Raw genomic sequence first — 25,475 nt, 5'->3', positions numbered from 1 at the left:
CAAAAGACTGCTTCTGATAATTTTATTGACTTTTAACACTTTCTTAATAGTAATGTCGTTCTCACGACTAAAATACTCGTAAATGGCATTATTTATCACAATATATTTTAATGGCTACTCATTGTAGATACGTTATTGTTTATATATCAAGTGCAAATAGCGAACAAATTGAAAATCTTACGTATCATTAGAGAACGTACAAAAAATAAGATACAAAATTAGAATTGACGTAAGTATTTTAGATTTTTGATATAGCTACTTGTCTAAATGCACTCGCTAGCAATATTTTTATTAACAACTAAAATGCATGATTACGTGTATAGAAACGGGCGAAAAATAAATTGATATATAATAATAAAAAAACGACTGCACCTCTAAATGTGGAAATAACAAAAAATATATGAATAACTATTATAGAAAACTATCACAATATTACAAGTGGAGTTTGTACTATTTACTAAGGGACTAAGTATTTATTGTTTACACGGAGGCTGTTTGTTCCAAGATATAAATTAATTGCAAGTTTATCTTCGTAAATTGTACAAATATTTTTACACAGTTGGGACTTAATCGCGATATATTACTGTAAAGAAATATTTTTATTATTAAAGTGCGATTAAGTCTCGAGAATATGTAATTACATCCTAAATGTAAGAAAAAAAAATGTTTTAACTGTCCAATATTAAATTGCGCCCTATACTCTTGTAACTTGTTTGACCTGCAATCGAACCTGCACTCTTATACTTGAGAGGCTGGTATTTTAACCACTAGGCAACTAAGTTCTTAACTCCATAATATTTACAATAATTTACATGTTTGTTTAATTGATTAATGTAATATTCAAGTATTAGAGACCTCAATGACGATTTTATAACTTTTTTGTGTAATTACTTTTAAAAATATTTTTGTATTTTCTGAGATCGTGTATGAAATCCTAAAACTCAAAATTAAACATTTAATCAAAAATGATAGCTTAAAACTACATAACATAGTGTGATTTGGTTTTAATAAGTGATTAATATCTAAATATGTTTGTACATTTACTTAGTGGAGTACAATTCGATAGATAGCTATTTATCTTAGTATATAGCAACCATTATATTCGAAAAGAAAGTATATTTTTCATAAATAGTTTAAGGAATAAAGCAAAATGAATAAATTCATTTTTTTCTGATTTTAAAGACATTTAGGGAAGGTGCATATCTAACAGAACATGCGTCGAACGAATCGTAAATGTATGATCGACGCACTAACACATTATCGATTAGTTGTGATTGATTGAATGTTTTATCGCAAATTTGTCTGTTTTGGTGTTACGCAACTAACGCAACCCATACGGTACGCATGTTTCATCAGACATGAACTTTCTCTTAGTTTCAAAAAGTTATGTTCTCGATTGCAGCGAGCAACACTGGGAGTGTTACTAGTACAGAAAAAGAAATACAATTTCAAAATATTTACGTATCACTTAGTACGCTATCGGAGTATTATTTACTTAACATACTACAGTTGTAACTTAACTTCCACTTACTCACAGTCTAAGTTAAATTCAAAAATATTAATACTCATTTAATGTCCTATGGGACGATTTAATCTTAAGAATATAAAAATATATGATTCCTAAGTTTATAGCCACTGATGACAGTATTTACATTAACAACATACTAAGGTTTTTTTTATGTTAGCTCAGATATGTAACAAGCTGTAGGGTTTAGTCGTATAGACGACAGCAGGACAACCTACCCGAAGCTGTCAAATGTTACCAATCAAATAGTAACCTTCCACTATTGTGATATGGTTGAAATTCTATTGAAGAAATTTGACAGATTGAGGTCGGTGATGTGCTGTCGTCTAACTCATTCGCCTTATTTATCGTGGAAAACTTTCACTGTACGTACTTATAAATTGGTATTACGCTTTTCAAATCTGCGCCTGATAGAGCTAACACACAGATGATGTTTATCCAAAACTTGCCCAATAACCCAATAAACTTTAGGGCAACTTTAAAATAAATATTCCCACTTATAGCACTTTATAACCTTCTCACAAAAAATCTCATCACTGACACACACACAGACACAAATTCCTGTTTCCTTCCTTCAAATCTTGGGTTGCTCTTCATCATAATTTGGGATCCAGTCCATCTTATCCAAAGTAATAGGTCATCACGGCCATGATGAGTATCCCGGAGACCAGGGCTCCGAGATGCTTGAGGGATTGTATCTTGTCAGGCTCTCGGAGTAGATCAGGTAAGACGGTGACCAGAGCAATGTGGAGGAAACCGCCCGCTGTGAAGGGGACTATCCAGGATGTTTTTGCCTCTGAAAGAATAAGTATTTTTTTTTTTAATAGATATCTTTAAAAGTATTAAAAGTTTTTTAGGTTTTAATTTTGTTGCAGAATTGTGCAATTTTTCTTGATACAAATGTACTGAACCACAAAAGTTTTTTGTACTTTTCCACTGCATGTTTGTGAATGATCAATTTATTTATGCACATTTAAATCATAAATCTTCATAATAAAACACAATCTTGGAATTTTTGTTGTTTTATTTAAAACACGGTACTAATAGCTTACAGTGTTTTACATAAATATATAAAAAAGACTCACCAATAGAGTTCCTAGCGCCACTGAATATAACTGCCGTCATGGCGCCGATCAGACCTGCTGCCGCCGTTGCCTGGGAAAAAAATAAATGAAACTATCTTAAACAACTGACTGGTTTACAAAAAAAAAACATTGAACACTACTTAATAATCATTTTCAAACCATAGGTATTTTTTTTCAGGTGACAATGAATTTTTAGGACAAATATTTCTTTAAAAATATTGTCTACTGAATATAGTTAACATAAGTTCTAGTTTATTACTATGTAATTTGTTTGCCAAACTCACCAGTTGCGCTTTAGCTGCCTCCCACCGAGAAAACCCACTTTTCAGTAGGATAGCGAAATCACCAACTTCATGAGGGATCTCGTGAACTGAAACAGATAATTGAAAATAATTAACAACAAAAAATCGACTCGAGATGTTTTCGCTCTGTAATTCAGGAGGCTGAATTTCATGCAATTTTATCGCAAGTATTTATATTTGAAGTACTTGAAGTACTTCAAAAATAAAATGGTTATTTTGTGCATTTTTTTTTTTCATTTTTTTTGCTTAGCAACAGGAGATGGACATTGGATACTTTTATTCCCACCTAGATAAGAGATGTAATTCCCTCAGGCGTGTTACTCGCGGCTAATATTTCATATAATAATGATAATTACCGAGTATAGCGAACGTTGTAAGTAGTCCTACTCGGAAGCCGACGAGGAAGGAGCCTCCGACCGCGAGACCGTGAGTGAAGTTGTCGATGGAGTTAGCCATCAGGTTCAGGTAGCCTGCCACCTGGAACGTTAAACACAAGAGTTATTGCTGCTTATTAGTATTTATATGTATAACAATTACGATAAAATCTATATCCTATAAAGAGGCATAATTAGGAGACTATAGGCTATTTTTATCCAGATGAAACAAGCAGGTAGAAGCAAGTCCCCTAATAAACACTCTTTTTCCTGATGCGAAGCCATCAAATGACCTCTCCCGCACCCGCTGTGAGGGAGTGTCAGACATCTACTGAATAAGACCTGGAGATCTTTGCATACCAGGGCCGCGGTATCAATTCCGCAACACTGGTTGAACTGGTTCCCTAAAATAATCACAGTAACTCACGTCTTTCTTGTTGGACTTCTCCTTGGTGGCTTTGAGTGCCTGCTCCCGCGCCTCGCGCAGCAGGCAGCGCCCCATCCATCTGTTGCCCTTGCTGTTGCACCGAGTGTTGCCATTTTGTGTTGCTACTGAGTTGCAGCATACTCCTGGAATGTAGTACAGTTATGATGAATTATATACAATAATGATTAGGGTCGTGTAGACCTTCTTGCTGTCGCTTCATGTAAAAACAATGGCACTCAGATGCATCTGGTTAGACTGGAAGCCGACCCTAATATTATAATATCCCTAATATTATGACTAGACAGTAAAAGGCTAGGCAAATTGGAATTAAAGTGGGCCTTTAGCGTGGCGAATTATGACAAAAAATATGCCACGTCTGTTTTGATGGACCTTAAGAATTGAGGCTCTAGCTGTAAACCCATTGGGCCACAATAGGGATCACTCCATATAATCGATCGGAGGACCCTGGGCAAGTGTCTGTATATCACTTTTAGCAGCACAAATTATTAAAATCAACGATTAAAATCAATACTAAAGACCATGTTCATTCCCACAGGAAAAAGTCTACCAGTCATTCTGACAAGCCTTAATCAATAACAACTACCTCTACTGACCTTTAGTATTATTATTGAAGACACAGGTGTCATACAGTTCCTTCGCCGTCACCACGCCGTTGCTATCACAAATACCTTCTCCTATACTCTTGCCTCTCTGCCGTCTTTCCAAGTTAAGAAGCTTCTCAATCTCTTCGATCTCAATCTGTTTGATTTTGGTCCCGTTTTGCTTGACGGTGTCTTGTTCCTCGGGCGATTCTTCCTCGTTTTCCTCCTGTTCGGTGGCAGCGAAGAGTTTCTCCACGACGATGAAGACTAGCATACCGCAGAGGCACCATAGTCCACTTTTTAGGGAGACGTGTTCGCCGGCTGTGGGTGGAAAATGTGGTGTAGTTAAAATGGATTGAATTAGATAAGATGGTTTAACGAAGTTCTGTATTTTCTGGGGAGATTTCTAGTGTTTACTGGAAATTAATTCAAATAATATGTGACAAGGGAAGGGGAAGGGGTCGTCCAAGGTACAGCTACATCAAGCAAATTATAGAGAAGGTGAATGTTGTGACGTATAAGGAAGTTCAGGAGTTGGCGCTAGATAGGCGTAAATGGGAGGAGCTACACCGACAAGAGCTGGGCTCTTAAATTGAAGACGAGAATGTGAGACAATAGACTTATTTGGGTATTTTGGCTATATGGAAAGCAAAATTGGGGCAATTCGCGGGACCTTACAAGTCATGTAATGAATGTGTGTGGTGGTTTTCGTCTGTATCTTCATAAACTACATCCCTGGTTTGTATATGACTTGCAAACTTTGGATGATTCATGATATGGTGAACTGTAAAACAACTGAAAATATTACGTCAGTTTTTGGGTGAACCAGATGGGTCAGCCAAATATACGTAATATCAGAAAATTATGCAAACATTGTGTAATTGTACGATCAATAAATAATCTGTAAATAGCCTACTACGTAAGCAAACATAGATTAACTGTAATTACTATTGTATTCATGTTCATTGTTGGTTAGCTAGTTATTTATTTACTGTGTGCATATAAATGGGATTAGTATGCTTTTTTATAAAAGAACCCGAGTGTTATGTTACATGATTGAGGCCAATTTCCGCGACTAGATACTAAACACGTTAAACATGATTTGAGACATTCTGTTATGGTTATTTTTAACGGTAAGCCGGTTTTGGATATCTGCATTGGCGGTTTATCAATTTATTTTCTTGTAAAAATCGGATAAGGCGCCTATAAAAGCTGCTAAGAAACTGGCCGTGATGAAATAGCATGATGTTTTCACCTATTGAATCGCTAATCGCGTTTAGTAGTTAGATAAGCAAGCCCTACAGATTTATTTTTAACCCGCTGAGCAAAAGTTGAATGCGCTCCCATTCAGCCTAGAATAACTGTAAGAATACCAGTTGTAGGTCAGATAGCGTATCAAGGAAAACATCAACGTCGTCTGGTTAGACTGGAAACCGAACAGTTACAGTCTCTGCGACCAGCTTTGCTTGTCTGAAGTTCGCTGACACAGATTACAAGATTGCTACTCACTTCACTATAATCAAAATGGACAAGAAAATGCCCCTGCGCTTGTGCGAGGTGTTATATGGCTAGATTCAGTGGATCAAAGTTATTTGACTGGACGCATGACATTCTCCTTCAGCACTTCGATTTGGATACCCTGGTGTCCGAGTGTCCTAGATAAATGTTTAGCGTTGTTACTTAGTAGTAACAAAGGAGTTCCTATCGATTGTTGATCAATGATCACGAGCCAGTAGTGTAGAAAAGAGGGTGGTCGAGAAGTTCCCTACATTTCGGTGTATAATGTTCAAAAATGCATTTTATAGCCTCCAATAAATAGATATAAATAATAAAACAATACCAGTTAGCAGTTACTATGATTGATCGAACAGACAGCATGATTCACAATGTTTACTTTTTACTACCAACATCGCGTACTATCGCTTGGAACACAAAACTTCGCGCTAATCCAAACGATTTTCTACTTTAAAACAACAACGTTAGAGTACCTTTTGAAATGATTTGCGTGTATGACGACACAAAACCTCAACCTCAGTGTGTGTATAATATAAATGAGTGCGCGTGCGTTTGTCATTGTTGTATCAGAATTAGTGGAATGCCTACTTCATTACAAGTGATTATGCGAGTCAACTACAATTTGTACTTATTGCTGATTATGTTGAAGTGGGTTTTGACTTGCCGCGGTCAGTGTTTGGATGGGCTGTTTTATTTAGAAATACTATCCTGTTGTTGATTGGATCCTGGTCCTGATTTTAGTAGGTTGTCGGTTGTGTCTGATTTATATAATAGGAGAGTGAGATAATAGCTAGTGCAGTAGTGCATCTGCGCTTATTCTCGTGCTGTGTAAACTTACATAATGTTTGTAAGTCGTAACATTTCCAAGTACATATGTAAATGATGTACGTACGAATGGGTGTTAGTTGGATGACTTTATCTTTTTCTTGTGGTAAAAATATATAAAATACCCGATATAGGTATATTGCAGTTGTGTGCAATCATAGTTAAGTATATGTAATATCTATTAAGCCATGTATTCACTGGGAAACAATGTTTCAGATACACAGTTTCTGAAACATCACGTAGATATTTACAGCAACAATGTTTCGGAAACTGCCGTCCACACCGTCAGATGTTTACAATATGTCGCCCGAGGAAGTAGTGTTGTTGTGTGGTGCCTACATTTATTTGCATAAGTCCATTTCTAGTAAAAAGAAAAAGAAAAGAGAAATTACTTGCTATGAAGACATTTATTTGGCGTTTATAAACAAATGAAACACGCGTCCACACTTGTATCCATATGTCGCGCAACTGATTTGTAACATTCGATAAACACGTAGTGTTTACAGAAACAAAATTATTTGTTTCAGAAACACGTAGATTTTGTTTCTGAAACAGTGTTTATAAACAATTGTTTCTCAGTGAATACATGGCTTTAAGTACACAGCTGATGCAATAAATATATTACATATAGATAAACCATATTATACTTAAATAATGTTTAAATAGCATACATACTACGTATTAAAAGAGTTTTTAAATAGTTTTTCTTTCACTAAAACAATATACATCGCGAAAATATATTCTCGTAACAAAGTAGGCAGCTGTGTTATTTTTAGCCAGATAACTATAAAGTCATGTCGGTGACCGAGTAACACGCCTACTTGTAATAAAAATATTAAAATATCTCTACGTAAACCCATCGTATCTGACATGGTAATCTTAATTACAAAACATTGTTTAATTACTTAATTAACCATCATTAACAATAAGTGTTATGTAAACATTTTGATAATGAAATGGTAATAACGACATTTTGAAACTTGAATCTTTTTTAATTGTCATCATCTTTTAATTTTGTATATTTTTTTATTTGTGGCTATTAAAATTTTGGGCGATTCAACGGCCTTTTCGTCTATTGCGGACGATTTATGTGATACAACGCCTTTCGTGACTGAACAGACCGATACGAGAGCGACATTTCTTACCACAGGCTTGACAAGAGAAGCAACTGGACATTAGTGGCGAACCGTGTTCATGTCTTTTCTGTCTCTTGTCAGCAAGCACTCCGAACCAGGCTTCATCGCAAAATTTGCGACCCTCCGCGACACGTTTGCGCCATTCAGGACGTTTTTCCGCGAGCTTCGAGCTTTAGGCGATAGTGGCTGGATATATAATGGGAGCACTTAAATTCTTCTCTCTGATTAAGGCATCCGATTAAACTATCGGCCGACTTTTCAGTCTAGGTTGGGGTGTAATAAGATGATTTGGGTACTGTTACAGCCTTTTTATCGTCCCACTGCTGGGCACAAGCCTCCTCTCACACGGAGAAGGATTGAGCATTAATCACAACGCTTGCTCAGTGCGGGTTAGTGATTTTAGACTATACATATAGTCTAAAATGTGGACTATATGAGATAGTCCAGGTTTCCTCAAGATGTTTCCTTCACCTTTTTATCATCCATTGGTGTCCAAGATATACTTAGAAAGTACATACAAACTTAGAAAAGTTGCATTGGTATTTGCCTGAATTGATGTGGGTAATTTTTACAAAATCATTTGGACACATGAGGTTTTTTCTTATTCTCAACAATGACATGTAAATAATACACACATCAAAAGTGTCTAGGGATCAAGCATTTTTATGCGGATTTCTTGAGATTGAGATGTGGCTTTGTATACTTCGGCCGTTCAGAGAATGCGTTCCTGACACCTATCAGTTAGTCACGACTAGTGATGGGCACAACATAACACTGAGTTCGTTACCGTTCCTTCAAAATGAACCGCCGCATTATTTTAAGATTATTTTCGTTTTAAATTGGCGGAATCATTTGTTTTATATTTTAGTTATTTAAGTGGAAACCAAAAAAAGGTAATATTCATATAATAAAATTGTTTTATTTATTCTTTGTTACAAGTACATTGAATTGAATGTGCGAACAGAATATTAATCAGACTCCGATTTGCTTGAGGAGGTGGTGTCTTCATCATCATCTTCGCCTACATGTATAATTATATTATTATCAATAACAGAATCAATCCTGATATCTCGGTCTAACAAAAGCCGGGTAATCAAATAAAAACAGATCGAAAACACTTGAAAAACGTGGTCTATGCGCACGAAACGACAACGGACGACTGTTTTAGCGTCACAAAATGGCGGCCCATAACGCCATTTGGGGTTACCATTTTTAATCTAAGTATAAAAATGCGGTTTGGTCATAGTTTTATTTTTATTTTTCATAAAAGTTATAATTAAGTCTTATAGTCCATTATTTTCCAATTCTTAAAAAGAAAATCAAAACGTATTATTTTATATTATAACTGTATAAGAACAGATTACGATACTTGCCTGTTATTTTTAGCACAGCACTACAAAATATAAACCGCTGACATAACCTTGTAATAGCGCAGTATAGATTTAGAAAAATATTGTTTACCAAGTTATTTGACACTCAGTTTGGCACAAAATTATAACATTCATTGATTATTGATATAATAATGTTGTTTTAATGCTCCTCAATTGTTAAAACGGTAAACAACCAGCAAAAATATTTTTATCGTAACTGCAACGCCATTGCAAAGTTACGTCGTCAGTTCAATCGCGACGTGTCAGGAACGCATTCTCTGAATGGCCGAACTATAATAAATTTATGATTTTATAAATTTATATGGATCCTTTTTGGTGCATTTCATAATTTGAATCAGGAACTGTGAATCAAATTCGAGTAAAAGATGAAAATCAGCTGTCAATATTTTCCCTATAAACACATACAACGCATTGAAGACATTATTAGTGCTACTGTTTCCCTACTACTGATTAAAACCAACGTTATTATGGAGCGGCGACGTCATTTAAGCAGGGAAGAAATGCTCAGAGCCGTGGGAATGATAGAAGCTGGTTCCCGGCAACGTACTGTGGCTTTAGCTCTGAATACAAGTCAGAGTGTTATCAGTCGACTTTGGACACGTTACCGAAGCACTGGTACCGTAGCTGAGCGCCATGGAGGACGGTATCGCTGCACCACACGGAGACAAGACCGATACATTCAAATCTTAACTCGAAGAGCTCCAACAATAACCGCCATGATGTTAGCCGTGAGGCTTCATCACTCTTCAGGGAACTTAATTAGCGACCAAACAGTCAGAAACCGCTTGCATGAAGTGAACCTTCATTCCCGAAGACCGCTACGGGTACCACCTATAGCAATGCACAATCGTAGGATTCGATATCAATGGGCTCTTGAACACAGAAATTGGGCAGAAGAACAATGGCGTTTCGTGTGCTTTTCTGATGAGTCTCGTTTTGGTATGAGACCGGATACAAGACGTATACGACACTGGAGAACCCCTGGACGCCAACAGCGATTAAAATCCTGCCAGGAAGTCCATCCTTATAGTGGTGGAACCATCATGGTATGGGCGGGTATTTGGATCGGCGGAAGAACTGAGTTGATTTGGATCAGAAGCAACCTCAACGCTCAAATTTATGCTGAGACGATTGTATCAGACGTCATCGTTCCTCTACAAGTGCAAATCGGTCCCTTATTTCAGTTAATGCATGATAATGCACGACCGCACACCGCAAGAGTTGTAAGACAGACTCTCGCGGCAGCTAACATCAATGTCCTGCCCTGGCCTGCTCAGTCGCCAGACTTGAACCCGATTGAGCATGCATGGGATATGCTACAGAGAAGAGCTCTGCCGAATATGGAGGGTATCCAGTCGCAAGAAGACCTTTTTTTGTTGTTGCAACGAACATGGGCGGCCATTCCACATCGTGATTTGGATGAACTCATTTTGAGTATGCCAAACCGATGTTCTTGTGTTGTTAGTGTTCGCGGTAGAAACACGGATTATTAATTGTTTAAGTTACCCAATAAACTTTTAAAGAAAACTGTTATTTCAGTCTTTTTTTTCGAACTTTTGTGTTAGTGTTTCAAATGTCAAAAATCCCTTTATTAGGAAAATGGCAAATTTCTTTATTAGTGCAAAGGTGACTTGGTTTATCGTTACTGTGACAAACGAAAACACTTTATTTGATGAATCCTTAAAGAAAATTTTAATTAATATCAATCAGGAGAAAAGTTATTGCAAAAATATATGTTGATCCCTAGACACTTTTGATGTGTGTATTTTTATGAAGACTGACACTACAGTTGCAAGCAATATGATAGGTTTGCAGTCCCCCAGAAGTCGTCACCTACAATTTACTAACTATTACCACTAATTGAAACAACGTGCCGTGATTTAGTCGCAATGATTCCTATCGGCTTTGTTTATTTACATATTTATATGATTGTAGGAACATTCAACAATAATCTACATAGACTATTTGGATTACATTAATTGGCTTAGTTTAGTGGTTATGACCATTGTGCATTTAAATATGTTTTTTAGAGCAACTTCTCTTTGAAGCTTATTTAACTAATAGGTACGTCGTTTTGCAAAGTTTGTTTTATAGAAATAAGTACCATACAGAATACCATGTATTCTAGAACTAGAAAATGTGACAATGGCTTGCGCAATAACACATAATTATGTAGGCTCACTTAAATAACTATAAAGTGTATTTATTTATTAACAATTCCACAACAATGAAATATCTAAAACAAGCCCTCAAAACCACAAACCACAGCAACAAATGAACGAGGCTTGGCGACACAAAACCTCAACAATGTAAACCAACCAACAATTTACTATAAATAGGCCAGCAATGTTTATTTACATAACTAATAATGTGCATCCGTATCTTGAGGAAAACGACCTTTTTCTTTGAATCAATGACCACTATGACCAGTACCTATTACTTGAGACTTATGGCGCTCTGAATACTTTAAAATGTCTGAAATCGACTGAAATTGTTGAAGCCATTTACCGAACTTTTGTGGGCGGTGAAGCCAGCTTTCAGTAAAGTAAAGCAAAACGGTGGCACTTCAACTTATAGGACAAACTTAAAATAATCTAGCCTCATGTAAAAATACTTGGGACTATTCCGGCCTGGTCATCCAAGCCAGGTTGCAATCCTAGCTTGAAAATCTCGTGTGTGCTAGGCATAAGAGTCTGACTGAGGGATTATGGATTGACTTACAACCCCATTTCCAATATGATATTTATGTGCCTGCTAAAGATAGGAATTTGGTATTACTTATGGGGTTAACGTCAAAATTATGTTTCTAGTAAGCAAATCAACAGATAGGTAGGATATAAGAAACTGCCTATCACGGGTTTCTCTACTGACCGTGTTCAAACTTTCAGTGGCTACAGTCGTATGAATGAATGCACTAGTTATATTATGCAATACTAAGTTATCGTCGATACAATGACATTGCTCGGGTCATTCTCAACATGTTTTGAGCAAGCAAATCAGTAGGAAATGTGACACGGAAATCAGATAGTCTGTTTGCTTTGTTTGTTTCTATGAATTCTGAGTTTATTTTGTTTGTTGTTAAAAACTAGTTCGTCCTGATAACAAAGTCAACAGGTCTTTTGTGATGTTATTCTGTCTAGAATCCAATCGTTTTTTCAGTAGGTACTTATTGTCCATCTTGGGTTGTTTTTATACGATTTGTTCAAGTTTACACTCATTTCAATAGCGCCCAATAATCCTGATGGGTGTAAGTGCTCTTTTTTTCACAATAACTGTCGGATAGATAATTTATTGGGTACACCGAGTTAGAAAAGACCATCTTATTAGCTAGTAGCAAGCGATCTCTTCATGACAATCTTTGGATTGAGACAAGAAGCAGGAAGGACATACATACCATAAAAAATATTATACATAATATAGATATATAGTCCTAACAATGTATTTTGGATACATTATTTACATTTTCATACAAATTTTCTTCCGCCAAAAGGTTACAAATACGGAAAGTCATTATGTACGCCCGTCAGCATTGACAATGGACTTACCGCGTTATCTTTATGCATAAACAGCTACATTGTACTAAAACTATGCTAACTATGCATATTAGCATTTTACACATTGTTTTTATAGGCGGTTAGTCCGTGAAAATTGTTACTGTTGAACTTTGGCCGTGACTTCTGACTCATTGACAATGGCTGCATTTTCAATCTTTACATTATTATGACGGTAATTTTTATTAAAATTGAATAAGGATTAATGATGATTAATATTAACTTGTGTTATCCTATACTACTAAAATAAAGAGGAGTTTTTTTGTTTCTTTGTACCCTAACTGCTACGAAATTACTGAACCGATTTTAAAAATGCTTTCATTTTTGGGAAACTACACTCTTCCTGAGAAAAATAGGCTATATCTTATCTCGGGAGAGCAATAGTTTCCACGGGACGCGGGTGAAACTGTCATTCATATAGATGGAAAAGTTCTATATACTTCTCCTACAGTCCTAAACGTTATTCCCCCTATCAGTTTTATTTTAATAATAAGTATTGCTTTTAACATTATCGGTTTAGTTACATATGTTTTGTAGGGGATTATCTCGAGAAGGACAATAAAGTGACACATTTAATACAATGTGTTGATACTTTTCTAAAAACATGTGCATGAAGATATAAGACTTAAATGCGGCACGGAATGCTGATCTTGAATTCTTGACATAGAGCTAGTATTACGCGGTGAAACTATTTGTTTGGTAATTTGATATGTTTTGTCATACCGGTAGCATGATCACCTATTATGAGACTCCCATTTAATTTTAGTGACTACATTCCATCAACGGTTTCACCTGCATCCAGTGGGAACAACTATGCACAACTGAATAAAAAGATGGCCTGTAGCCACGGTAAAATATTATTGCCGTGCCATGTGCTATAGCCTCCCTCGATAAAAAGTCTAGCTAACACAAAAAAAACGGACCAATCTGATCTGAGATTAGCACATTCGCGGTTATGGGCTACAAATAGGGCTGCCATCCGTCCGGACCCCGGTCCCCGGATTTGTCCGGGGGCCGTCCGGGCGGGGTTTCAAGAAGTGTCCGGGGAAAACCCGGACACTTTTCATGTAAGGAAGCACCTCATTGGATTTAAGTAGGTATGTGTTAATAGTAAATGGATTACAAATTAGGTATTATTTTGTTTAAAAAAATCGTACTCCTTCGGGGAAAAAATGCGATTTACGCCAAATGTCCGGGTTTTTTTAATGTTTGTCCGGGTTTGGTGAAATTTGAGATGGCAGCCCTAGCTACAAATGATAATAATGATGGCTAGTAAAACTGTGAGCAGACCAGGGAAATTTGTGCTAGTAAATAGAGGTTAGAACTACAATGCCTGAACCAAACACTGTTATATTGTAAGCTTAGGAAGCGACAATTTGATTGTTACCAAAATCCATTGTTCTGTATCATAATGTAAACTTGTTGATGTACAATCAGGAAGCAGTAAGCTATTTACTTCTACTACTCATCAATTCGGTATAAAAACTTCAAGTATAGAAACGTTTTTGTTTACCAAGTGATAAAAAAAATATGTTGAAGAATGAGTCATGCTTTTTAAACAAGAGCCAGATAATGTGTCTCGATTTTTAATCACCGTAACACGTACATACAGTTCATTGGCCGTATCGTATTCTAGGCTAGAACAAAGACTTAAGAAGGAGACAGAGAAAGAGAGGGAGAGAAAAGGAGACATAACTCTTGTTATTACTACTAGATTAAGGCTAGAACAAAGAACAAGACTTAAGAAGGAGACAGAGTAAGAGAGGGAGAGAAAAGGAGTGGAGATAAGAAGACAGAACTCTTAATATAATAGTAGTTTGAGCTACTTACTACTACCACCACACTACCACTACTTTAATTTTGTCAGCGGTTCAAAAAATCCATGAAAATACCTATATTGGTTCTGTTATTCAAATTATTAAACTTGTTATTTACGGTATTTATTGATCGATAGCAAAACTGTAAAAGGCTAGGTTAATTACTTGCCTGACGGAATTAAAATAAGTTAAATAATTCACAAGCCCTTGAATATATGGCGAAATAGGTCGCAGACGTAATCGAAATAATACTTGACGGTCTAATACTCATTTATATGCAAATGTAGTCATTTGTACATTCGTCAGAGCCGTTAGAAGGAACAAATAAATTGAAGATTGTAACGATGATTAGTCTTTCAATCATAGAATAATTTTGGAGTACATATATTATTACTAGAAGCTTACATAGGTACTGTTAAAAGATGCATTTCAGTCATAAGACATTCATTAACCCTAAATAAATTTGAACAACGACCAATTCGCAGGCACAGGTGTACTCTCTATTTCCTCACTCGCAAAGTCCGATGGGCCGGCAATACGACACGACCGATCAGAGAAAAGACACGCCTGCTTTATGATATAGAAGTTATACAGGCCCATGGTCTTGAGACTGGTAATCCTTAATTTAGACTTGATAAAATACAATAAAACTCACGTTTAGTATTATTGAGATCGTTCTGCCAGGCTTCAGGCAGCAGATGTAGGAACACGTCGCCCAGTAGACCGCCTACTGCGAAGCTTAGTAGTATCCTCAGCATAGACGCGCCAGCTGAAATGGAAAACAATTGTAATTTAATGTACGTGGAAAGAAATATTAGAAGTTTGGAAATGGCTGATGACTAAAGGATAACACTAACTGATTAAAGGGGAAGTTGATAGATAGACCATAAGTAGCGTTTTTAAGTAACTGCTTACAGATTGACACCCTGATTTGTCTATTTTGGAAAGATTTACAGTACCTATATTAAGAACAGATAAATGTACTTTTTATTTTCATAGGATGTGGTATGGGTATCCGAGCCCGAGCCGTGTCTGTCATCGTCAAGAAAATGAAAAATACAAGCATGACCTAAAACATAGGGACCAGAAAGTTCTGGCAGTAAATATATTTTTTATGGCACATCGAGTGGGATCTATTTCTGTTTCTTCTAAAATTTAGAAAAAAAGAAGTCTTGTATTTATTTTCTTATAAAATTCATCACATTGCTACAGTTCGAAGCAAAGTCCATATATTGCACTAAAGTAAACGAACTATCTCAAGGTTATCAAGTTTTCCATCAGTCTGTAGTGCTGCTAGCAACAATAGGCTGTCAATATCACGGGATCGACTGTATCTAATCTGTGCGACTGATACGCGAGGGTCACCGCTTATAGGATTTGTGTAACAAGCTTGGACGAATAGGCTGTATGAGTAATTATTCAGCGAGAATATGAAGTACATAGGGAGTTAGGATACATATTGGGAAGCTAGGAAAATAGTCCAAAGGTTGTTAAACTGTGTGTGAAATTACATGTTTCTTAAACATTTCAATAGTAGTAAGTTATCAGTTTTGCCTATTGTTTTTCTCCGACTCCTGCGGTTTTTTGGATTCCAGCAGAGCCGCGAGTGAAGTTGCATGTCTTCTTTTGTCAGCATTGCATCATCATCCTCCGAGCCTTTTTCCCAATCATGTTGGGGTCGGCTTCCAGTCTAACCGGATTCAGCTGAGTACCAGTGCTTTACAAGAAGCGACTGCCTATCTGACCTCCTCAACCCAGTTATCCGGGCAACCCGATACCCCTTGGTTAGACTGGTGTCAGACTTACTGGCTTCTGACTACCCGTAACGACTGCCAAGGATGTTCAATGACAGCCGGGACCTACAGTTTAACGTGCCATCCGAAACACAGCCAATGGTGTCTAAGATATACTTAGAAAGTACATACAGACTTAGAAAAGTTGCATTGGTACTTGCCTGACCTGGGATCGAACCCGCGCCCTCATACTTGAGAGATTGGTCCTTTACCCACTAGGCCACCACGACTTTTTTTTGTCAGCATTGCATGACTTTAATTTTATTCGATGGCTTAAAGTCAGAACTACAGCCAGGAATTGAAACAATGATAAATGCAGATAAGTAGTTTTATTTACACATTTAATTTCTGCAAAAAATTCACGTGGAAAACTGTTAATTATAGCTGAGGTCACGGATAACAGAGTGCATGCAGAGATAATTTATTAACTATCACTTTTCAGGACCGCTACCGGATTTGAGATAATCACATAACTAGCGCAACCAATAAAGGCGATTTTTTACAGTTCGCAGCTGCTTCTGGTCATCGTGTGAAAGGTCCTGTAAAATGTTCAAGGAGGCAGAAAATCTATTTGATTTATAGGTATTTAGGTATGGTAGTATGATTAACGTTTAATCATCTTCAAGCCATACCTAAAAATCTAGCTGAAAATTACTTTTGAGTTTACTTCTCCAGGTATTGTAACGTTTCTGTGACAACTTTTTCGGCGAACTAAGCAGAAAACTCTGTCAACTAAGCAATTGTAGGGTGCTGAGAATTTCCTACCCTTTAAAAAAAGGAAGGAAAAGTTTAGGATTTCCTGTACGAGTAGGTACTTGAGGCTTGAGGATCTTCACATATTTTTTCTTCTTTATTAGAAGCATATGTAAAACGTCTTTGTACCACGAAGACAATATATCCTCGAGAATGTTTCTAAGACGAACTGTGTCAGTCCAAAACTTTTGAGTTCTAAAGCCTGAAGATTGTAAAATGGTGATGTACGAAGGCTAGACAGATGATGACATTATAATCATTGCTAAACACTACTTAATGCCCATTGTTGATTCATTATTCAAGTTGTCAGATAAGCACGCGCTGTATCACGAACTATTTAAGTTTACATTACGCGATATGTTATCTTTCGTATTATTTGTTAATTGCTTGTCGATTGCCGCTGTGATTGCGCAGATAGGACTGTATTGGTCTTATCAGCAATCGGATTTAATTTTTGAGTAACTTTGTGAGTGGCTTATCTTGTTGAACGAATGTATTTCTCATTCATGAAAGTATAATATAGGAGCTGCAAACTTAAACACAGGTAATTTTATGTATGAAAGTGTCGTAAATGAGTCTTGGGAAAACGGACCGATATCATTGAAGATTTATAAGTAATCGGTAAAATGAAAATGAATCGATTAATTGCGAATCGAGCGTTGTTTTTGTTTCCTACGTGTGATTGAAAATTAAATATTCTGTAATTTCCCAAATAGGTAACTGAAGAAAATTCCATTCCTCTTTTGAACCGCTTGAGATAAATATTCAGACACTCCCTTCAGATAGGATAGATATAAATAAATAGATACCTATATGTAGGAGATAGACTGCGTATCTCTCGAAATACTTGTTATCGGACACATTCATGAAACTGATATAATCGCACCATCAGAGATACCGCGCGACGGATCTTTGGGAAATCCGATTTTTTTTCTTTTATTGAAATTATTATTTTCACTTATAGCTTATATTGTAGGCTTGGCATCTAAGAAGCCATAAGCTATTAATATACCTACCCATAAACATATCCGCTTTAAAGCGGTCAAAGATGATTTTGAAGGTTTGGGGAGTTTAAAATAATCGACGGATAGATATCACAACGTAGATGCAAGTTAGTAAAAGGCCATCCTAGCCAGACCGGTAAAAACCAGTATGAGGATTATTCATCTTAAAAAAAAATGAATTTCAACTTCAAACGGTAATATAATGCAACAGATACGTAATCTTATCAACAGAACTACCTACCTACATGTGTATGCAGTTCACACGAGCATGATGGAAAATATCAATAAAACGAATTTTTAGAGCGCTCCAGGCTGACCTATGACGTGGCTGTCATAAGTGTATCTCCAATTGTCTTTATCTTACGAGCTCTTCATCACGTAGAGATAAGAGATGATAAAACAACTAAGCGGTTAAGACAACCTGCTACTTTGTAAGGGCCAATCAACTTACCGAAACATAATTTTCCGTGAGCCTTCCGTAATTTCCCGTAAGACATGTTTAAAATGAACGTTACGCTGCCAAAGCGAATGCGTGTGCAACAATTAACATTATGTACGGTTAATTAACATTGTTCTTCGAGTGTATCGGTTGTAGTTAATCGTTAATCAAATAGGCAGAAAAGCATTGCAAAGGCTTGTATAAGATTGTGTGATCAGAAACAGTGGTAGTAAATAAATAGCCTAGAATAATCAACTCTCTAAAAATATCCATGGAAATATCTAATGTATTTTAGAGTCTTTGATTATCCCCTGCGGGGCCCAACCGGGCCAAGGCCCGCCGGGGCTGTGGGATTGTTCGAAAGAGTTATCGCGGCCCTGGTACATAAAAGGCCTGCGAAGGAACACGATGGATTTTTAGTTCGTAAAAGTCTGACACTCCCTCACCGCTGCTAACCCACAGCGGGAGTCATTTGATGATTTTTGCCATCTCTATAAAAAGTGTCTTGGATTAAAAAGTGAGTAATAGCGGGATAGTCAGTAATTAAATCGTTTTTCGATGAATGTACTCAGCAATTCACAAGTAAATATTTTCTGGTTTCCCTTTTGCGTAACACAGTAAAAAATGTATAATACATTTTTGTTATGTTGACAGTACCTACTGGGATTATCAACACAATATAAATACTGCCGCATACGGCATGTGGTCACGGCAAACCACATCAGACCGATACCAACAGACGGCCCACAATAAAAACATTGTGGTTTACTAAGAAACCCGCCTGACCGAATGATAAGAATGCAAATAAATTAATTTCAACAATTGACTTGCAGTCCGCAGTTGCATACCATACAATCTGCTTGGCAAACTATGGGTTTGGTTTCTTTTAAGCGTTGCTTTTTTACTTCGTTTCTTGGTCACTTAAAAAAGTTAATCCAGTTAAAAAATTTCACGTTCTCCTGAAGGTCGTCTACGAAAACCGATCGATTATGTAAAAATAGGTACGTTCGTATACCTACAATGTTTTGTTCGAAATCTGTCATATCATTGGCATTGGTAAAAAATATAATAAAAATTGTAATCTTTCTTGATTTTAAACGGCTCGATCCCAAATTTTTCCCAAACAGGTGACCGAAATGTCAGCAGTTTTAAAAGAATTTTATTCCAGACAAAGGCAGACCAAGAGAAAGATGTATTGTTTGCTGAGAAGAGGGCATGAATAAGAAGAGAGTGGATGGTAGTATGACGGCGTGATCCTGGCTGACAGAGAGGAATGCAAGCGGAAAAATATTGCGCTTACTCTGTAGCACCGACGCCAAATAACTTGTGAACAGGGCACGAAGGTGATGCTTGTCTACGATGACTAATAATATTTTTGAGGTCTTTTTTATGACACTTGAAGAAAGGACAAGTGAAGATCGGACAGCAGATTCTCAATTTAATGCAACCTTCATTCATCTTCAGAGAAGTTGTACGACCTTCAGTATGGTGCATGCCCCGTGTCATTTAAAGTTCGTTATCAATCTACGTGTAAAGTGCATTTTTATCAGAATACGTGTAAAGTGCATTATTATCTCATATCTAAGAACGTGTTAGGTAGAATTTAGCTATCAAGGTACGTATACTAATCTACGCTTTAGGCTGAACACGTGTATGTATGGATTTATAGATGACTGGCTTGCTGCCTTCATTTTCAGTATTCGGAGTATGAGACTGTAGAACTTAGGGTTACGTTAGTTCATTCTTAGGGAAATCATTCTCAAAATCGGACTGATGAATAGACTATGTGTTGAGAAAACGTTTGAATTAGTACTTTTACTAGCTGAATAAAAAATTGTAAACAAAACGTAGTATGCAGTTTATCACCAAACGTGCCTGAATCGTAACAATCGTATTGTTTGAACTATCATATGATTTTTATGGCCATTTGGCAATTTTTTTATGGAAACAAGACACAGACGCCATAAGAAAGAAGTACCTGTTTTTAGAAATAAGCAAGGCTATGTGCAAAATATTGATTACGATGTTTTCACGGATACATAAAAGGTAATAAACGTGGATAAATTACACTTTATCTCGAGAACACAGATGGTGTATAAATAGACTTATTGAGCTGTGAAATTGATATCAGCCTCACTTATAGCTTTGCTTCAGACTACATTAGTTTTAAATGACATTTCGACATTAAGTTAGTGTTCATTTGATAGACTGTCCTAGTTTCCACTAGTTCCTTAGATTGACCCTAAAATACTCATGGTTTCTTTAATTTTTAGTAGCCCCTGAAGTGTGACACGGTGAGGCAGATCAGCAGAAAAACATGTTATTCTGTGGTCCTTTTCCCCTTGATTATCACAAATTGTCCTTAGCCTATCGTTGACGTATTATTACTACAATGCCAATTGTATTGTTATCGCATTGTGTTTGACAGCAATGTAACGTGTCCGGCGAGGATTGCATTTGTGCATTATTGCTCGTAGGTTATTCACCTCTGGCGCTGCAATTGACCCTTATTTCTAGTATTCCGGATTAGAAACAGGCATAAACCTCTTTGGCTTATCGGGAAATTGCTCTTAGCAACAGCAATATTTTAAAATAAGAATCTGACAAGTTTCCAGCCAGCCACAATACATCCAAAAATTTGTATAAAAAAACAACTTTTTGTGCTCGTTAGACCACAATTTTCCTCATTGCCAGAATTTAGTCTCCAGAATTCGCCAGATTTCGTAAAAAAAATATATAATCTCGAGTGTCTTTTGTTAACAAAGCCAGTCAACTGTCAAGCATTGCTAAACGGTCAGTTTCACAACATACCGAAGGTTAGTTCTAAAGTCAACGAGATTGGATGCTGTTGATCTAAAATAAATCGTGTTATCTGCCTGCTACCGATAAGGAGGTACCTGAACTATGATCAATTGAGCGTTGAAATAAACTAAATATGTGTTTATTATCTCGTTTAGAACGAGTGTGAAAAACCGGAGATAAGGATACATTGTTGCACAAAATATATTTTTTGTACATAATGCAAATAAATGATGAGTCATTTGTGTTCATGTATTGGCATGTCGAAAAATGGTCTTATCAAAATATAGGTTCTTGATTAAGGTACTAAGTATAGTGAATATACAAAATATAAGCTCCATCGTGAGGCCCTATCGCTCCTTAGCACGCAGTTATTTCTTTTTCATAGTTTTGACCGTGACGGTCGTGTTTCCAAGGTCTGCATATCGATCTCGCATATCCAAGCCTATTCAGAATATATCTAATTCGAATTAAAGGAGCCAAATGGTTTTTCACAATTAATGATCTTGTAGCTTTTTGTTGCTATGGGATTCATACTCTTATCTTGATGGCCGTTTGTCTTTGTAAAGTCAAGGGTTTGGAATAATTATTATTCAATCACCTCTTATTGACGGCAAATGATGAAAAAGTTCAAGTCTTTAAGAAATTACAAATGCCGACAATTTTCCACATTTTGTGACTGGTTTGCAAATTGTAACTAATAGGTGCATTGAAGCAGATCTTTCTTTCGTTTCTTTAAATTAGCATTCCCCAACTAGATGGACGGATGTTCTGGAAAAGGTCGCCGGGAAGCAGTGCATGCGGGTTGCTGAAGATCGAGCAAAATGGCGAACTTTGGGGAGGACTTTGTCCTTTGTGGACGTCTTTCGGCTCAAACGACAACGACGATGATGATTTAGAATTTCCCTAATCTCTCGCAATTAGACACAAAGGGACTGCAACCGCAGCCTTTTTTGGCAATCGGATAAAAGGCAAATCTATCAAATTGAAATAGAGATTTTGGAACAAACAAGAAGTCTAGATAAGATTTGTGAAGAGTGCATTGCAGACATGCATTCAAAGCATGGCTTAGTGTCGTTGTTTAACCGATTGCTTTCGACGACACTGTTCTATGTATCAGGATTCAGGATGTGACCGTTTTGCCATTTATCACATTGGCTAGTGGGGTGGTTTGAACGTGTGAAGTTATGCGATCCTCGCTTGCAGTTTCATAATTGGTATCAAGGAAAATAGAATAGACATCGGTTCTATGCACTAAGTTCTTAAAATACCCTTTTCTACATGTGCTTGCACTGAAGCAGTATAAATCACGTCAAGTACAACAAGAGCTTTTAACTAACTTCAAAAAACACCTTTTTTCGAAGGATTTTCTCAAGTAATTAGAGTGTAGCATCTTTTAAATATTTGCTGCTCATAAAAAATCTTAGAGTAAAAAAAAAAAAAACTAAAAACTTAGATATTGCATTGAAAACTTAATAACGTGCAAATATCACGTCCAATTAAATGGAACAGTTGATATCATCTCGCGGTCAATGAAGCGTGCAGTTACACAAATTGTCGCGATTGGTTCAATCAACTTTGATCTACGTAATGACTGGTCCATTAAAATGCTTTCAGTCGCGATTTTATGCACCTAAATATTATGTTCGATTTTCTAAATATTTCTGTCAGAACTGTTTTGACATTTCTATTAGACTTTGCTTTAGGTTTATGAGAAATTTTATGCTTTTTATTTCAAATAGACCTAATATAATTCAGTTTTTATAATAAGTTAAGATAGAGAGCTAGTTAATGGAGAAGAGCTAGCAAGAAACTCAATGGATGCTTTTTAAAATCAACAAACACACAAATACTACATTGGGATATTATTGTAAAAAAAATAACTCATCATCTCCCAAGCCTTTTCCCAACTATGTTGGGGTCAGCTACCAATCTAAACGGATACAGCTGAGTACCAATATATTTTTGCCGTTGCCAAAAAACTACCAATAAGTTGACAAACAACCATTGCAAAGGAAGGAAGAGAAAGTTGAATCAACTGGAATGAATAAACAAAAACGCATCGTAGATATGGCGGAGACAAAACAATGGTTCTCACGCAGTTGTAAACAGTACAAGTCAATAGCCTCCGAACAGTGTGTTTTGTGTTGTAAACAGAATGGCAAGTTTGTGGGTTAAAATATGTACTTTTTTATCTTGTTAAATGTGTGTTGAAGATGTTTGTAAGGAGTTATGGGTTAGGTACATGTTTTTGTTGTGTAATCAGCATGAATAACAAGAAATATGATAATTTACATGTATATTGATTGAGGAAGTTGGTAAACAGTTGGTTGATGCAAGCAGAGAATTTTATTTTTTGTAATGACAACTATCCTATGTCCTTTCTCAAGTTCTAGACTATCTCTGTACCCAATTTCATACAAATCGGTTCAGTAGTTTAGGCGTGAAGAAAAGACAAACAGACAGAGTTACTTTCGCATTTATAATATAAGTTTGGATTAGCAGAAAGCTTGCATATACCAAGTTAACACTCTGATATTATTCTTCAAAAAATACTGGTTTAGTTGATTGTTGTTTGTGTATGGCTATTATTATTCTATCCATATATACAGGAAACCATTTTTATCAACTTGAATTTTACCTTGAAGTGATGCAGTAAACATTATTATTATACATTACATTATTATGTTAGATTAAAAACTTTTTTCTAAATATTCCAGGAACAGATGATCTAGTGAAAATGTATAAAGATTATTTTTTAAGTATAAAAATAACTTGTAAATAGAAGGAAATGATGGAATTCAAATCCTAATTGTAATAAAAACATTTTTATTAAGATGTTTCTAGAAAACAATAGATGATAAAATATCTGTTGTAATTAATGTCAAAAATAATGTAACAAATTAATTAAATACTAATAATAATATCCAGATTATAAGCAAAATATTATTTCTTGTTTGTTACAAACAAAGATAATGAAATATGAATTTTAATTAGACTTTAGTCTGTATATCTACTTAATAATTTTGTTGTACACTACTAAAACGTGTTATAGATCAAGTTTTTGTTATTGAATAGGATCAACAATAAAAGACAATAAAAACAAATGAACCTTCCTACATATTTTTACTCAGTTAGAGATAAGGTTTATTACACTAATTTAATTTTAAACTCTGTTGCAAAGGTTTGTCAGATATTATAACCCACTTCTTTGTTATTATTTTCCCGAAATTATGCCAAACGACGTAAGCGACTATCACATCACACTACCATGAATGATGACTTGAAATATCTAAAAATAACAAACACATGGTCGAAAAAATTATAGCAAGTAAACAAAAATACTCACGGCCATCAGTGAAGGTGTCTGTCGCGTCTAGAGGAATGATGAGCAGTGGGAAGATGCCACTGAGCCCCACAAGGACTGATGCCAGCCCTGCGAAGAGCCACGGGTGCTCATCAAGCTGATCCACAAAAGTGAACATATACTCCGGTAAATAACCCGCCATTACGACTAATTCCCCCAATAAAAAAAAATACCAACAAATAAGTGTTCCTTTTTCAAAAGTTCACAGACTACTATATTTTTTTCTAACCAGCCAGTGCTACCGATACATAGTCAAAACAACCGGCGGATACTGTTTCGCGCGATGAACTGAATATATAATCAGTACACTGGAGATGTTCGCATTTCCGAGTTATTGAGATAAAGCAAGATGCCCGAGAGCAGACGAACTAATCTTCACTGAGACTGAGAACGTCCGACTGATATAGTCCTTATCTTTCTTAGATATTTTTTAAACAAAGACTGTAGTGGGTCGCCAACGTTTCATAAATAATATTTTGTATTATGCGCACTTGAGATATTTTACGAATATCATTGACACCCCGCCAACGAACATTGCAAACAATGCACGAGCACGGGCAAAATATGAACTGATAATGAATGATGAACCGGATGAACGGAACGTTCGGTAATTGACATAACGTCAGATTGACAGTGACAATTTCTATGACAGTGATGGAATTGAGTGAACGATGAGCGAGCAGCATAATGTTGCTAGGAATTTTAAAACAAATATACTCGGAAGTTTACTGATTTCCACCTTTCTACCATTATGATTCTCAGTTTTCATG

General features: G+C 36.2%; 1 protein-coding gene across 1 annotated transcript; it reads right to left on the bottom strand.

Annotated features, from left to right (window-relative positions):
- Nucleotides 1-5: 5 nt before the first annotated feature.
- Nucleotides 6-25,273, bottom strand: LOC124641776 (zinc transporter ZIP13 homolog). The gene is made up of 8 exons (XM_047179977.1): nucleotides 24,688-25,273; nucleotides 15,206-15,319; nucleotides 4,328-4,636; nucleotides 3,714-3,856; nucleotides 3,269-3,389; nucleotides 2,895-2,980; nucleotides 2,611-2,680; nucleotides 6-2,321 (listed from the first exon to the last, which is right to left on the bottom strand). The coding sequence occupies exons 1-8, from the start codon at nucleotides 24,845-24,847 to the stop codon at nucleotides 2,146-2,148; spliced, it is 1,179 nt and encodes a 392-aa protein (XP_047035933.1). The 5' UTR covers nucleotides 24,848-25,273; the 3' UTR covers nucleotides 6-2,145.
- Nucleotides 25,274-25,475: the final 202 nt, after the last annotated feature.

This window comes from Helicoverpa zea, chromosome 23 (assembly GCF_022581195.2).
Source record: "Helicoverpa zea isolate HzStark_Cry1AcR chromosome 23, ilHelZeax1.1, whole genome shotgun sequence".
Taxonomy (NCBI): domain Eukaryota; kingdom Metazoa; phylum Arthropoda; class Insecta; order Lepidoptera; family Noctuidae; genus Helicoverpa; species Helicoverpa zea.
The sequence above is the reverse complement of the archived record's forward strand: the minus strand, read 5'-3'. Positions and strand labels throughout refer to the sequence as shown.